The sequence below is a fragment of the Gymnoscopelus braueri genome (genome assembly GCF_963280865.1).
Source record: "Gymnoscopelus braueri genome assembly, chromosome: 8".
NCBI lineage: Eukaryota > Metazoa > Chordata > Actinopteri > Myctophiformes > Myctophidae > Gymnoscopelus > Gymnoscopelus braueri.
The window spans coordinates 32085167-32103272 of NC_137609.1; the positions used below are offsets into that span (position 1 = coordinate 32085167).

The 18106-nt window shown below is 43.7% G+C and overlaps 1 protein-coding gene across 1 annotated transcript in view; it reads right to left on the reverse strand.

Annotated features, from left to right (window-relative positions):
- The window catches only part of pdlim4 (PDZ and LIM domain 4), a 59342-nt gene that overhangs the window by 11981 nt on the left and 29255 nt on the right, over window positions 1-18106 (reverse strand). Inside the window, exons 4-5 of the mRNA XM_080435450.1 lie at window positions 4269-4579; window positions 2167-2348 (exon numbers count right to left, since the gene is read on the reverse strand). Coding sequence (XP_080291576.1) covers window positions 2167-2348; window positions 4269-4579 — 493 coding nt within the window. The remainder of the gene's footprint in view (window positions 1-2166; window positions 2349-4268; window positions 4580-18106) is intronic.

Sequence of the window (18106 nt, forward strand, 5' to 3'; positions counted from 1 at the left end):
TAAATGTTTTCATATGTCTTGCATGTTGTACCTTGCCATCCGTCACAGTGGTGCATTATTGTGTAACAAATGGTAATATACGCAAATAATCCAAGCCTAACCTTATAATGTTGTCAAACTGACATTTTAACATCAGTCATTCAAGACAGTTTCGCCATGCATGCATGCTCCTTTCTCACATTCATATAATTTTGTAACACACAAACATAACTCAGAGCTCCCACAGTACATAAACACAGTTCCCTTGTTTACCCAAAGGCACCCACTAGTCCCTCGTATAACCAAACTCCCGTATAACAAATTCCCTGTAACCAAAGGCCCCCTGTATAACCAAATTTCCTTTGTATACGTAACCAATCCTCCCCCCCAGACGCATGTATACTCTGAGTCTTCCTCTACGTGGGACTTTTCAGAGAGATGGGTTTTCAGCAGTGGTGGAAAGTAACATTGAGTACATTTACTCAAGTACTGTACTCAAGTACAATTTTGAGGTACTTTTACTTTACTGGAGTATTTCCAATTTTCAATACTTTTACTTCTACTCCACTACATCTCAGAGACAAATATTGTACTTTTTACTCCACTACAATTATTTGAAAACTTGAGTTACTAAATTTGTAGATAATACATACATTAACCACTTCAGCCCTATTTAAACTTTGGCTATTTGAAAATAGCCGACCTAAAATCTCACAATGCGTTGCGATGCGGCGCATTGCGAGCCTGAAGATCTGCTATTTTCAAAAGATTTTTATACATTTGAAAACTTGAAATGGGACATTCTGCATAGTGAGTACTTTTACTTTTAGTACTTATATTTTGATGGCAATACTTTTGTATTTTTACTCAAGTACATTTTTAATACCTGACTTTTACTTGTAACAGAGTATTTCTACATCTTCCATCACTGGTTTTCAGTTCACAGAAAGATCGAGAGCAGCTCCTCTGTTTTGACTGGAGTAAACAGGAATCCTACGAAGGAGGAGGAGGAGGAGGAGGAGGAGGAGGAGGGGTTCCAGAGGATTAACTCTGCCACTGTCAGCATCACATGATTCCTCCTCAGCAAGTTCACAACCAGAGGAGGAGAGAGAGAGAGAGAGAGAGAGAGAGAGAGAGAGAGAGAGAGAGAGAGAGAGCGATTGCTTCTCGGAATCCTGAGCGGTCGGAAGGCAGACAGGGAAATCATATTTCTCTCTTTATTGTCCTTTGTGAGGTTGTTTTTGCAGTAAATTTCCTTCACAAAACGTCCCTCCCCTCCTACGTCTCTGTGTGAACCACGAAGACACTTCACTCATCCCTCTTCCTGTCTCTCTCTTTCTCTCTTACTCTGTCTCTCTCTTTTTTACTGTCTTACTGTCACTCCTTTCTCACTTACTGTCTTGCTCCCTCCCTCCCTTTCTGTCTTTATTTCTCTTCTCTGTCCTTCTCTACCCTACTTTCTTTCTATAAAAGGTAAACTATGCCAGAGAGACGGAGGATCTTACCGCTGACAGAGACAGGCTGTTGGCCTGTTTGCTGTATAGCTGGGAGAAATTACATGTACTCTGCTATGCATGTGTGTGTGTGTGTGTGTGTGTGTGTGTGTGTGTGTGTGTGTGTGTGTGTGTGTGTGTGTGTGTGTGTGTGTGTGTGTGTGTGTGTGTGTGTGTGTGTGTGTGTGTGTGTGTGTGTGTGTGTGTGTGTGTGTGTGTTTATTTACAGCAGATGTAACATATACATATGCTACAAACAGACGTGATAGCCAGCACAGAAAGGAACACTGAATAGACACACAGGGGCCATCTACATACTTGTGTGTGTGCGTTACAGCTGACTGGAGTTTATTGGTCGCGGTCCGTGGTCATTAATAATTCCGATCCAATTTTCCACCAGGAATAAGCCCTTTTTGCACTTCCATTTGTATGAACTGGAATATATAATCACTTTTTCTCACATGCTTGCTCACATGCATTTGCACATGCGCACGCACGCATGCACGCGCGCGCACACACACACACACACACACACACACACACACACACACACACACACACACACACACACACACACACACACACACACACACACACACACACACACACACACACACACACACACACACACACACACACACACACACACACACACACACACACACACACACACACACACACACACTGTACCCACCTCCATCCTCAGCCTCCAGTATTCCCTGGAGGTATTTGAAGGATCCGGACTGTTTGGGTTCGGTTACGGGTTCTTCATAGTCCTGCAACATCTTTAACACGTCAGACTGCATGTCAAAACCGTTGCCGTTGCCATTGGTATTGCCGTTGCGGGGCACAGGGGAATGCACGGGAGGCTCGGGGCTGAGAGAGATTAGAGAGAACAAGACATTAATGGAATACAAGCTTAGGGAGGCCTGCTAGATGATGGATGACACTATCTTAAGTCTTCAGTCTAGATTCAGGAATGATCAAAGCACTACTTCTCAACTGGTTGGGCACATTGAGTACAATATAGAATGACTAACCCTAAAAATATAGTTGCACGAATAGCGAAAATAGCAGATACAAGCTCACAATGTGTCGAATCGAATCTTTTTTTTTCATTAAAAAATATTTAAAATAAATAACTTATTTTCCCCTTTATTTATGTTCGCCTATAAGGACACGCACTATCGGTGTTGGTCATGCACAATGAAATCCTGTAAATGTGTGAATTTGAGGGTAAAACCTTTTGACATTTTCACACTCTAAACATTACATGATAAACTTTTGGTCTCCTGGACCACTGGTTGAAGATCACTGGGGTAAAGAATGTGTAGTGGTTACGGGGTGTCAAACAATGCGGATTGTCAACAGATACATCAATCATAACTTCAAAAAGGTTTAGAGGAGTCTTAAAACCTTGTCAAACACAAACACAAAACGGATATAAAGATAGTAAATTTGGGGTGATGTGAGCTTGTCTTCTTAGCAGGGTCTGGTCACTGTATTTCTTTTTTAAATATTTTGTTAAACCAGCTGGAGTCCTGATGTGGACTCCCGACTGAGACATGGAATGCAGGGAGTTGCAGTACAGTAGTCTAAACAAAATGAGATTAAAGCATAGAATGACGTTTTGCCAGATTGCTGAAAAGCCAGCAGTAAATGTCTCTCGGCAGAAAAAGGAAGCCTGGACAGTTTTCTTGTTTTTGAATTATGTCAAAACAAAGTGTGCAGTCTCAATACTGAAGCTGTGACAGCGGAGATGCAGAATAGAAGAGGTTTCAGCTGGATTCAATCCTACACCAGCAGGTAGAATGTTTACTCAGGAAGGAGTCCGAATCATCCATCAAAAATATAATGACTCCCTTATTGTAGGTTGCAAGTTACAACTTTTTCCACCCGTACATTTACAGTACCCTCCATCCCTCAGTGTGTTCCCAAATGGAGCAGGATGCATCTGTCATTTACTGTTGACATTCTATCTTCACATTCTTATACATGTGTGTGTTGGCATTGATTGTGAAGTGCAGGTTTGTGACGCAGCCACGGTATCTGACATGGCTCTGTGAAGATCAGCATAGCCACTGATGGATTAGTGGACAGATTCTCTCACACTGGTACGAAACACGTTGTCTCCTGACGGCCCTACAGGTGCCTGAAGTTCTAAACAGTACAATTTACTGAATCCTATAGAACGTGTGTGTGTGTGTGTGTATGTGTGTGTGTGTGTGTGTGTGTGTGTGTGTGTGTGTGTGTGTGTGTGTGTGTGTGTGTGTGTGTGTGTGTGTGTGTGCCCGTGCCCACATGCATGGCAGAGTATTGTAATTGGTCTGCTTATTTGTGTGATTGCTTGCAAGATAACTTGGTAGAAATTATCGATTGTCTGCCCCAAAGAAATGCTTAACTTTTTGGGTTTAAATAATCAAAGGTCAAGGTCATGGGCTGACTTTTAGCTAAGTAACAACAACACGTGGCATTTTTGTCATAACACTTGATGGGAATGATAAGTAGGCTGCCTCGAAGAGACTATTACATTTTATGTGTTAAAGGTCAAAGGTCAAGATCACAATCAGATGTAGAAAAAGACATGCTGGCGTGGGCATGATTTGCACCCCAACGTGAATTTGTTCAAAGTATGCGTACGTGTGCATCTGTGTCTCATCCATATGCATTAGCTCTGTGCACATGTGTCTCATCTCATCCATGTGCATTATATCTGTGCACATGTGTCACTGTCTCAACCATCTGCGTTCTCTCTGTGCGCATGTGTGTGCCATACATTTCAGTGTGTTTCATCACCTGTGTGTGGCGCTCAGATTGAGGCCTCCCATCTTGCTTGGCAGACATCGGTCTCCGTTGTGAGTGTTGTTCTGAGTGTTGTTCTGAGTGTATAGCCCCGCAGGGTTGTTGTACTGCGCATGACCCGTTCCGTTGTTCCCGTAGCCATAGCTGTGGTGGCCGTTGTTGGGTCTGGAGTGGCCGTTGTTCATGATGTGGTTGGGCTGGGGTGACTGAGGCGACAAGGGCGACAAGGGCGACTGAGGTGGCTCGGGGGTGTATGCGGGTTTACGACTGTAGCCGCCATATCCACTTGTAATGGGACGGAAATTCTGTAAAACAAAAAAGGGGGGGGGGGGGGGGGGAAACAAGAGAGAGACGTTTTAGAAGAAGAAAAAAGGGTACAAAAATAAGGAAGAGAGTAATGATATTTACTGGGATCAAAAGATATAAAGAGACAGAGGCACAATGATGCCAAATGTACTTGTCTTTATGTCTCTCTCTGCTACACTTCCCTCCTCCCCCAACACGTAGCACCCAGTTTACACACACATTTGCACCGCAATGGAAATAAGCTCGAGAGTGTTTTATCCTTCTGACAGTTATACACACATATATGTTCATGTATATGCATTTTTGTCAATACAAAAACGCAATCAATCAATCAATCAATCAATCAATCAATCAATCAATCAACTTGTAGATTATAATTGTAATAGTAAAATATGCAGTGGAAAAGAAGGAAAAGGGACAAGAAGAAGAAGAGAGAAGGAGGAAGAACAGAAGGTGACAGTTCTCTCAGTTTCTCCTACCATTACGTTACCTGCATTCACCTGGTAACCTAGGACTAAAAACTGTTCTTGAGAAATGACAGTGAGAATGGGAACGAATCGCATGACAAGGAGAACTCTATGGTATTGTGCTGTGGAGCCATTAAGGGACCTGCCATAAGTGTTTGGTTGCGGAGAGAAGAGGAGACACTGACAGATGGGGGATTAGGAAACAAACCTAATGATGTTCCAACTGCAAAAGCCACAAGTCTTTAGAGGCGACAAAAGAGGTTGTTTCCAAATGAAGCTTTGCAGCCCTGTGGTTTGAGAATACATTTCTCTGCTGATTGTTTTGTACATCTACTGGAAGGTTTATAGTAGTAGCATAGTTGTTCATAGTAGCAGTAAGCAATTCAGCAATATAGTTAAAATACTATGATATGTGTATACTGTATAGGCTACCCTACAAACCGACTTTTTGTCTGTATTTTTAACCACCTAAACGCTATATACTTAGTTGACCGGGGTGCCCCAGGGCTCTATACTAGGTCCGCTAGTATTTCCGTCTATACCAAATTTCGTTGCAGAAAATAACTGATTGACAAGCATCGCTTAAATAAAAATAAAATAAAAGTGGGCTCAAGTGGTTAAGTCACTCCACTCCATGAGCAGAGAAATACAGGACAGATGCACCACCAAAATGTACCGTACATTTCAACCAACAAATACTTTAGACTGGGAGTCTGTTTACAGTCATACAGATAGCGAGGTACCTTTAATGGCCCGGCTTAGAACAAACAGCTCGGTGACACAAATGACCAATTCAGCATTGACCGCCACATGGCGCAGGGCTATCAGCGCGCACTTGACCGATAAGGTTTACTGCCGCCGCTGGCTGGTCTGTCTCTGAACAGCTGAACTACATAGATAAAAGTGCATTGAGAAGTGTGTTGCGATGATGTCACCGCCTCTGATAACGCTTTAGTGCGTTGAGTATCGGTCTGGACTGGTGATAGCCGGTGGTTTAGAATGACGATTGCAGGGCCTGCACATTATCATAGCCCTGCACTGTAAACATTTCAGCTGAACTGAAGTGACTTGTTTACAAGTTGGGCAAGACACTGGGAAGGAATGGAGGCTCATTCCTCGGAGGAGGATTGTTGTTGCTTCAAGCCGCTTGTGTGTGTGTGTGTGTGTGTGTGTGTGTGTGTGTGTGTGTGTGTGTGTGTGTGTGTGTGTGTGTGTGTGTGTGTGTGTGTGTGTGTGTGTGTGTGTGTGTGTGTGTGTGTGTGTGTGTGTGTGTACGTGGGGTTCGTGTGCGCGCCTGTGCATGTGTGTGTTTGGTTTAGTTGAGTTTGAAGTTCCTGGTCCACAGGAGGTAGGAGGTTCAGGGTGTTTACAGACAGGACCCCTGTCCTCCCAACAGATGGAACTGCTGCATGTAATCCTGTCTTCACCCCTTCCCTGGACCACACACACACACACACACACACACACACACTTACACGCGACCACACGCGTGTAAGTGAAAAATACCATTTCTAATAAGCACTTTTCACAACCCGGGCAGACCTCCCCCTGTAATGTACCATCAAGCCCACAGTGTCAACTTGAGAGAAGGGATGTCCAGGCCTTGTCTTTGCCTTGTCTCCTGCAATCAAAAGACAGATGGATTCACAGACATCTGAGACCTTTCTCCTCCTCCACTCCACCAACCGCCTGACAATGAAGATGAATAGATGTGCAAGAACTAAATGCTTTCGTCTTCTAGGCGTTGAGGGTTACGGTTTGGAAAAATAAATCAGCACTTCAAGTCTACTACCGCCCCCAGAGCCAGACTCTGGTTGGGCAATACATCAGACCAAACCCGCTCGCTCCAGTCCAGGATTCCACTACTAGACCAAGACCACGTTGGACCAGATCAGGACCAGCTAGGACCAGACCAGGACCAGATAGGACCTGCTCTGTTTGCCTCCATGTCTGAATGGTCTCCATCTCCATAACAACATCCTGCTTCCAACAGAGGTGATTTATTTGACAATCTGGGCTTTACTTTCAAATAAACAAAACACCTATTAGTCTAATGCTGTATTAACATATGTGGCATTCTCCTGCCTGGGTAAGCCTCAGCTGGCTCTGCAATACAGAGTATACACACACACACACACACACACACACACACACACACACACACACACACACACACACACACACACACGCACGCACGGACGCACACTGTACTTGAGTCACCATTACAACACTTCTCAAGAGAGTGAGATAAATGGAGAGTGAGTCTGATTTCAAGCATCTCTCACCAGCTCTTCTGTTAGGGTGACTCTCTACCAAACAGACTACTTCAGACAACAACAGACTACAACAGACTGGCAAAAGTTGGCATTTAATTCAGCACAAACTGTCGGCCGACGTTAATGAGGACTCCTTTATACAGGCAGTGTTGCCACACTTTGTGAGAGAAATAAGCAACCAGATCTAGGAAAACAAGCCCAAATAAGCAACTCAGGCCACATGAGCACTTTAAAACTATATGCATCGGCTATTTGAAAATAACAGATCTACAAGTTCGTCTATTTTCAAAAACTCTTGCAATAAAATGTGGAATATGTTTTGAAACATTCTAACAGCACAAATGCACAAAACATGTTCATGTTGAACCACTGGTTTAAATAATAATAAAAAAACATTTGGAAACAAGCCTAAATAAGCAACTACACGACCGAACTTGCTTGGTCGTTGATCGACGGTAACATAGAAGTCCCGACTCAACGGCACGGTGTTATCTATAACAGGTTGTCGGCAGGAGACGCTTTCCAACGCCTTCCGCGGCCGAGTCAGGCCGATATCGGTGCAGTGGAGAGTTGGCTTTACACTCTGGGTTTTTCACTTTCAATCTAAATTTGACCTTCATTTTAAAAGCCACAGTTGTGAAGCAATGCTCTGGTGCTGTAGGTCACTGGTTCTCAACGTGGGGTCCGGGGACCCCCAGGTGTCCTTGAGAGAGTTCCAGGCGGTCCAAAGTTAAATGGTTGCTAGTTAGGAAGTACCATATTGTTACTTACGAGCCTGTTACACAGAGAGTGTTAAAATGGAACCAAAAGGAGCCTTACCGATCAGTTTGGTTCCATATGAATGCTCTCTGAGTTAAAGTCACTGAGGATTTTATAGTGTACTCTGCAGATAATCATCAGCAACTGTATCTGCGACAAGCCTTGCTTATTCATGTCTGGGCAGAGAGAAAAGAAGAGCTGTGTATCTGTGTGTGTGTGGTGTGTGTGTGTGTGTGTGTGTGTGTGTGTGTGTGTGTGTGTGTGTGTGTGTGTGTGCGCGTGTGCGTGTGTGTGTTGTAACTCCGCTATTTCCGGCATTTATAACGCAGGCCCCCAGGTGCTTCATTAATATTGCTGTCCTAAAATGTTGATGTCCTCACAAGTATAGTAATACACCGTGGTGGAAAAAGCACTATTTTTTTAAGTAAAATAATCAATACTGCAATGTAGAAATACTCTGTTACAAGTAAAAGTCAGAAATTCAGAATTTACTTGAGTAAAAGTACAAAAGTATTGGTATTATTTTGATACCATTGTACTTAAAGTACCAAAGTAGAAAGTACTCATTATGTAGAATGAGTACACAAGTTTTCATATGTATAAAAATCTTTTGAATCTTTTGTAATAATAATCAAAATCTACAAAGTAACTAGTAACTCAAGTTTTCAAATAAGTGTAGTGGAGTAAAAGTATACTATTTGCCTCTGAGATGTAGCGAGTAAAAGTAAGCAAATTGGAAATACTCCAGTAAAGTCAAAATACCTCAAAATTGTACTTAAGTACAGTACTTGAGTAAATGTTACTTTACACCACTGGTAATACAAACATGTGTGAGGGGATGTGGGTGGGAGTTGCTGGGTGGGGAGCTCTGCAGTGTATTGTATTACAACAGTGTTCCTGCAGTGACATGACAGCAAAGTTCTGACATCTATGACTTCTAATCTGTGTAAAAACACGACCTGTGGACGAAGGCCAGGGCAACTCACACATGCACACACGCACATGCTAACACAGATACGACCACACATGACACGGAGAGAGAGAAGGGCCATGATGGTTTGTTGAAATGTTTTATTGCAGGTGAGACACACAACATTTATTTGGTGTCTCCCTGGTACCCAAACTTACAAAACAACGAATGAATTACTTAAGTCCTATTACAAGAATAGTGGAAATGGCAGAGCTTGTAGAGCTGATATTTTAACATTAAGTTGAATGTTAAACATTTCAGATTTTTTCTTTTCCTCAAAATCTTTAGAAATTATATTTTTGTAATTCCTGGATTTCTTCTGAAAATCTTTTGGAAACGTTTTAAAAGATTTATGGAGAAAACATTTGTAGGAAAGGTTAAAAAAAAACAAGTGTTACTACTCACTGCTGTAAGGTTCTATAGCATCATGGCTCGAATTACCGATCTTCAGTGAGCGTCAGAGTGCAAGTTAGGTAAACATGATGAGCGCCTCCACCAATCCAGGAGTGCCTTTACTCCCAATTACAGTGCCAGCACCAACATGTGGTTTGGTGTGAACGTTTCTGTTTTAACTGACGCACACAATACACACACACACACACACACACACACACACACACACACACACACACACACACACACACACACACACACACACACACACACACACACACCCAACACAACCCTTTTTGGCCCACTTTCCTTACAACATGCTCTTCTCTGGGCTCGCACCGTCTGCTGCAAATAGATATTTGCTGTGAGCGGATGGCAGATTTATATGGCAGCACATCTGGTGCTCAGCTTATAAAAATGCCAGTTTGGTAACATTGAGGGCCCGTAAGTGCTTTCAAGTTGCTCTTAAAAGTATGGTGGCCGCCTATAGTTTCATTAAAGAAATCAGCCGTAAGCCCTCTGTCCCATTAAAGAGATTGATTCTGCCCGTTTCCAGGGCTTGAGAGCGTACAGGTTTTAGTGGAGGCCACACCTTGGTGTGGCGGTCACGTTCAAACGTTCACGAGTCAAACCTTATCACCTTATAAATCACCTATAGTTACCTTATCTTGCTTTCCCCACATTGTCAAAACATTGTAAACTTATTGTGAGTGGGGAGAAGGGTTGAAACAGCTCCAATCTCTCCATAAACAAAAGACTACACGTGGGACTACATATGATCTACGTACAGCCTTATCCTAATCTCTCTTCATCTCTCACATTACATTTTTCACTCTTGAATCTCGGGGGGCCGCTCTGCCTGGCTCTGATGGAGACACACTTGGAGAGGACGAAGGACAGAACACACTGACAGGACAGTGACTTGTTTATGAGAAGCAGCTCTGTCTACTTTTAAATTCAGAGAGCCATCACATTTCACTGACCCGTGTTATGAAAAAAGCATGGCTCACGGTTCTGTGTACAGTGTGCGTGTGTGTCAGTGTGTGTGTGTGTGTGTGTGTGTGTGTGTGTGTGTGTGTGTGTGTGTGTGTGTGTTTTGAGAAAGAAAGACGTAGGAGAAAGAAAACAAGTTTGTGTAGGGGACAAGGTATTGGTTGTGTTTGCCCATCCGAGATATCTTTGGCGCAGACCGTTTCTACAAATCACAACAAGATCTATTGAATGTTCATGTTTTTTTTACTATTACCAAAAAACATTGCATATCAACGTTTCCAGATGCGGGGCATGTCAACTCAATCCTAGATTTACAAGTCAAGTACAAAGTAAAACTTTGAAGTAGATTATAACGGATTGCTATCGTATACCGGAATACAAACCGAACGGCACTGATTCAGCGGCAGCTGGCTTCGCACCGCTCGGCGCAGGCATTCACCCGGCGCAGGCATTCGCTCGGCGCGGGCATTCACTCGGCTCGCGCCCCACTTGGGCACGGCTCACAGGGCTCAAGTCCGCTGCAGATGGCGTGCCTGCCTTGAAACCTCGAGATTCAACAGATCCATGGTTTGATGAAAACGTATAACAGCAATGTTTAAAGGAGAATTCCGGACAAATTAAGTGTTATCTTTGATGTCTCGTTACTCACCTACCGATGTGAAAAGTAGCGTTCTTTTTTTTCATATATTCCCCTGTCGTCATTTTTTAAACCCCCTCCGTTGTCATAATGGGAGCGCGTGGCTAAGGGAAATTCGTCTATTATAACCGACGCAAAGTTGTTTTTTTCACTACTAGTATTCATAGTAGAGTCTCATGATAGTCAAACATGCGTTGAAACTATCTGCGAGGCTGCCGTCAATGGCGAACGATTTAACACTGGTTGCTTGTTTCCAGATTCTGGCAACACGAGTTGCCAGGTTCTGGAAGAAACAAGCAAGCAGTGTTAAATCGTTCGCCATTGACGGCAGCCTCGCAGATAGTTTCAACGCATGTTTGACTATCATGAGACTCTACTATGAATACTAGTAGTGAAAAAAACAACTTTGCGTCGGTTATAATAGACGAATTTCCCTTAGCCACGCGCTCCCATTATGACAACGGAGGGGGTTTAAAAAATGACGACAGGGGAATATATGAAAAAAAAGAACGCTACTTTTCACATCGGTAGGTGAGTAACGAGACATCAAAGATAACACTTAATTTGTCCGGAATTCTCCTTTAACAGCAATGTTTTTTTCCTCTGGCGATTGGGTTGCTTACTTGCTTTGCCTGTGTGTGTATACTGTATCCCGTGTGGGTATGTGAACACTATGCATGTCTCTTTGTTTCTTTAACTGAGGCCCCTTTTAGCCAGGAGTCATGGCCGTCCTCAATTCATCAACCTGTCAAAAAGCTACACTTATTAATAAAGGACTGGGACTGGGACTAGAATTACTGCTAGAACCTCAGCCCGCAACCAAAGAGTCTGGTCAGGGAGTTTGTAGATGACAGGGAAGGGAGTCAACAGGGGACGGGGGTGCAGGGTGGGGGCAGTAGAGGGGAAAGGTGGAGAGAACCTAATTGAAATCATATGCATGTCTTTAGCCGAGGACTTATTAGACCTCAGCATCAATTACGAGTGCACACCCAAATGACCCTCAAACACACACAATACATTTGAGCCCACAGACACACACACGCACAACCGTAGACAGGCGCACGCACACACATGCATGCATGCACACACATGCACACACACACACACATAAACAGAACCCCTGCCTGGCATTTCCACCCCCTGCATGGTAAAAAATCCCCTCCGGACCTGGGAAATTAAGCCTTTAACATGGCGATCTGCACCAGTAACCAAACACAAACCAGTCCCTTTATTGCTCCCTGCAGCCTGGCCCTGGTGCCTCTGTGGGAGGAGGGACAGTCCAGATCACTGGAGAGCACCCAGGAAAACACTACTGTATCTGGGCCGGCTGACTTTAAAGAAGCCCTAGAATAAAGATGCCAAGGATGGGACGGTGATGTCATAAGTAATGTAACGTGTAGTTTCATGTTGATAGATTATTTTAGTCTTTTTGTCGAGTGAAAGGGTCGTGAAATGAAGTGTAAATTGTGCGTTTGAAGGGAAACCGTGAATTTCAAGCACTTTCACTAGACAACACTTAGTTGTGACATCATTGGATTCTTGATTCTAGCCAGGATCTAGCCGACTCTCTGGGAGGTCAGTCAGTGGGCAGGAGCAGGAATGAACCCAGTGGCCAATAGCAGGTAAAGTGAGGGAGAGAGAGAGAGAGAACTGGTTCCGTGAGACTGATCAAGGCTGAGATCAGATGTGCGCTGAGAGTGCTGAATATTAGGACCACATGCCATCACAAAATCAACTGACAAACAGAATCAAGGTGAAAAAGCTCTGATTCCTTAATGAGTTCACCTATCAGCCCATGTATGCTAGATGAAGACATGTAGGTGAAGGAGAGTAAGCCGGTGAAAGTATTTTGTAGCCTTGAGAAAGAGGCTTGATATTTGCGCATAATAATGTAGTTTTTCTTTCTAGACCAGTATCCTGTTGTTCCTGGCTCCTGTAATGATCTCCTATGATTTTATCTACAAAGGGGGCTGAGGTTGCTGTGCTATCTTTTGACAGTTGGCTGTGCATAAGGCTGGGAGACTGTGGGCCCAGTAGAGAATGATCTCAGTGACCCCATCCACTCTCCAACACACTGACAGCCAGCGAGGGCCTCATTAGAGAAAAACCCAAACACAGATTTGGCCACCATTTCTAGGGATTAGTGGCTGATTAGTGAACACAAACAACCAAATAAGTGGGGTCACGAGTTGATAATCTCAGAGTGCCTGCATGTGAATGCAAGTGAAAAACAAAGAAAATTCTTTCTACTGTAGCCTACTTAATAGCGTTGCCTAGGTTCCTGGCTAGAGACAGAGAGGTATTTGACCAACAAAAGATTTTAGCAACCTACAGGGGTAAATAAAGCCGCCTAAAGTCCCCATATTTGTTCAAACGGATGAAACCTTCAGGGTACTTTATGGTGTACATTTAAATCTATTACTGGAACTTTACTGTAGAGAGTTTTAAGGCAACACACACCCTTTTAACATTTAACTAGCCTAAGTGACTATCTACATTTGTCACTCCATCCATTACTTTCTTGACATGTTACTTTGTACCTATGAAACATTGTGTTTATAGCTCTGGGGTCGTACCCTTGATATTATTGTGCTGTATCGTGAACTTGCTGGCCTCTTTTTTTTTTTTTTTTAAAGGCAGATGATTCCCCATGACAGCTATAGGGAAAGTAGAGCCCTTGTTCCATTCATAAAACAGATCCGTATCATGCACACTTTTTCTCAAGTCAAACAAATTCCAAGCACTGAAAGAATTACAGTCTGTAAGTCATGCAAGGACTGGATCTGTCAGCTCCTATTAATGTTAACTCGGAGAATCGGGCCTCTGCTGCCAGTTTCTGGGCTGAGAATCGGCGAGGCTCCGGAATGGAACCCTCGATGACGTGTGTTCCAGATTTCTCAAGCTTCCGCGTTCTGAGGCCTCATTCTTCTCCGCAGGGCCAAAGTGCTTGGCCACAGTAGCCATTACTTTAATAACACAGCAGCACGCTTGAACAGCATTCTGGGGTCATTCGCCAAGGAATAATACTTAACATTAACGTTGACCTGTAGGGGCATCGTCAACTACTCGAAGAACCACAGTGAAGTTTTGAGAAGGAAATTCTAAAGTTTGAAGAAATAACAGTACATGATATTGCTTTAGCGTTTAAAACAATAAAGTGGTCCAAAGAGTAAACATCCCTGGAATGCTGTTTGACAAGTGAGAAAGAGGCTCCTCTATTTCTGTGGCGCTGATTCAGTCCTAGCCACCTCTCACATTTACTGTATTCTTCTAGCATGCTTGTCATTTGTCATGAGTTTTTTTGTTTTTTTTAGATTATGTGAAGATATAAGAAATCAGTTCAAAGAATTTGTGACCAAGCCATTGACCATGTCATCATTGTCTCCATGAGTCATGTGTATTATTCTCATCACGTCCCTGTCCAGCCTTGCCTGGAAAGGAATCTAGTTTGTTGGAAATGCATCATTGCTTCCTTTCAGGTTTTTCCCCAAAATGGAACGAAACAAAGGGACGCTCCAAATAATGTCCCAGAGGTGGTCATATCCAAAAATATAGCCCGTCCTCAAGCTTTTATGAGAAACACCCACGTTCCCTCCGTGAAAGGAAAGACCTCACCGCCTCCACGTGTCACTTCCTGTTCGGTAGCTCATTCCAAGGCGCACCGCTGGAATTTCCACCACGACGCGCTGCTAAAGAATACGTTGTGCAAGGAGGAGGAAGTGTCAAACACAGGAGGAAATATCCCATACAGTACATCATGAACAATGACCTGAAGGAACTGACAGGAGGAAAATCGTTCAGGCTATTTATTCGGCTATGCGTTGTGGTCAGCGGTATTTCTGCAAGGGAAAGCACTTTGCGACACTACCTCTGGATTCTTTGCTGAAATATCCTTCCAAGCAATTATTTGCGTTGGTTCGAATCAGGGAGCCACAGATAAACCCCTGGGGGACCCGGGTCAGTGAAGTATTTATATAGGGTTTAAGTCGTTAAACACTTTCCTGTGATCCCCAAAACTTTCTGATGCACACACGTCATCATTTTTAAAAGATGTAAGTCTTCCGGTTATTGTTGTGTCTGTCAGTTGTGAGCATCTTTTGCATTGCTCCACCACCAGACTGCTCATTTATATCTGTCTGACTGCAGGCCAATGCAGAGTCACACAGTTCAAACTCTGGTTTGATTCAACAGCCTGCAGACCTCCCAAAGCGTGCATTGTCTCTTAGTGTGTCCGGGGAACAATCAGTATTGTTGTGTGCCGGTATTTTCCTGCAAGCATATACCAATACAGTGGGAGAGAGAGAGAGAGAGAGAGAGAGAGAGAGAGAGAGAGAGAGAGAGAGAGAGAGAGAGAGAGAGAGAGAGAGAGAGAGAGAGAGAGAGACAAAAGAGAAGAAAGAACTTTGGTCTTTTATGGGCCCTGGGGGGGCGGATGTTTCCTCCTGTCTCATGTGAAAAGGAATCTACGTGAGCGTGACGATAAAGTGGTCCTGACTCTGCAGTTTCCATCGGTCCAGTTTCACATTACAAAAGGAGACGCCGCAAGGGACTTCTACACTTTAAAAGGGAGACCGAGACCACAAGAGATATTTTAGACCGGACGGAGAGATGACGAAGAGATAAAGAGGAGGGGAGACAGAAGCAGATGGACAGAGAAGCAGAGAGTGGGCAGGGTAGTAGAGAGGGAGCGAGAGAGAGACAGAGACAACAGAGCTGAACAAGATGACAGAGAAAAAAGAGTTGAGGGGAGAGAGAAGCAGATGGATAGAGAGAAGGGGGGGGGGGTAGCAGAGAGAAAGCACACAGGAATAGCATGAGATACAGCAATTTGCCATTCTTACCCACACGCAAAGTGGTCCTATCATGCGTGTCTCTGTTTGTATAAATAGTTGTTCCAACTCACATTGTTTGGTATTTCCTCATGTTAATCAAAGCAAGACCAGAGCCACTGAGACAGTGATACACATACAGGGTCTCCCCGGGACTCTCACGGGACTGAACTAAAACACAGAGAAGACTAAAAACATTGGGACCTTTCACCTCATACATCACTGGATGGATTTACACATTGTATCATAGCCAATGTGTACATGATTATTTCATCACTGAGCAGCAATAAACTACTCCAAGAGGCTTCTCCAACATGGACGAGGATCCAAGCCATAAATTCAAGTTCGCCTGTTTGTCATTTCCACAAGTATTCTGTCCGCACACTACAATGAAATGCTATAACATGCAATGCTAGTGAGTCATATATCACTGCATTATCTGATCATGAGAACTACCAAAGGAATATAGACAGACCATCGCATTGTAAGGGTAGCTCATGAACTGCTCAACTCGTTTTTCTTTTTCTTTTTCCATGCATATGCCCAACTCCATTCAATCTGAGTGGGTACACACATAAAATAAGAGTTCTTAAATGGTTTTAAAAGGTTCTATGGTTCTATGAAGATCCATCTCCTACTAAAGAACCATTTAATTTACTGAATAGTTCTTCACATTCCTCATATGGTTCTAGCTAAACTTTTTGTCAATTTTGTTATGGTTCTTTGAGGCACCTCTACCCACTTAAACCCTAGCATCCAATTTTTTGTGACATTCACCAAAAAGAACAGATCTACCAATGGAACCAAATGGACCCGTGGTCCATGTATTTGTACCACCTACCCATAAGCATTTAGCCAACATGCATATCTGGCTAGAAGTTTAACATATTTCAACTTCGGTGGTTCCACCTGATCCAGCTCTTGATTTTATCTTTGACCACTGACCGTGGCGTTTTTCTCTATCGTGGTAACTGTTGGTATGTTCTGGTTGTCTGTCTGTGAGAATGATTTCCCCGCTCCGAGCGAGCCGCTCTGTAATGTTACATCACAATCTAGTGTGTGTGTGTGTGTGTGTGTGTGTGTGTGTGTGTGTGTGTGTGTGTGGTGGCCGTCATCTTCACGTTGGTTGCGACTACCTCACTTTTTTTTAACCGTTTCTTGATAAAAAAATATTTCTTCTGTTTTTGATCGGCAATGCACGACCCCAACGGCACCTTCCCGCGGCGCGACCCCACTTTAGGTCGCGACCCATAGTTTGAGAACCGCTGGACTAGAGATTGGAGAACCTTTAGAATAACAAAAAATGGTTCTTCTATGGCATTACTCTGAAGAACCAGTTTGGTTCCAGTTGGGAGTTGGCACTATTATTTTTCTGTGGGTAATACAATACTTGACTGTCTGCCTTGTATGGCATCATACAGCCATTGGTGAAATGACAGATAGGGTTCATTTCAGGAATTTGTTTGCCCATTCGTCCCCATGAAAATAAGCCCACAGTGCAGTACACTGAGACATGGAGAGCAGGCCTCGCGCCACAGCTAAAGGGACACAATACATGACAAATGGTTTCTGTCACATGTCTGGGTCACAGTATGCTCATTGTGTGGCTGTTTCAATTACACTTATCCCTCAGATTCTGTGCGCATTTGAGTGCACAGCGGGGTGTTATACGCACACGCACACAGTACACAAACAAAAATGACACACGCACACAAGCGAATGTAAAAAAATCCCACGTGCAAATAAACACACGGCATGTGAATGCACATCGGTTCACGGCATGCACACACACCCACACACACACACACACACACACACACACACACACACACACACACACACACACACACACACACACACACACACACACACACACACACACACACACACACACACACACACACACACACACACACACACACACACACACGCCACCTCTTCCCTGTTTACGGTCCTGTCTGCCAGCACTGGGAAAGTTGGAGGAGATCAAGTGCAAGAGCTCATCTTGCCTTGAATATCCGTTTGGCAGCTTGTACGATTGGAGAACAATCAAGACACTATTTCAAAACCACTACAGCGAACAGTGGGACGCATTATCTCATTCAAAACCATGTGAACGATAGCGGAACCGCAAATTATTTTGCTTGTTGCCATGGATGCTTCTTGTGCGATAAACAGAGGCCGTGGATATCACACCCAGGC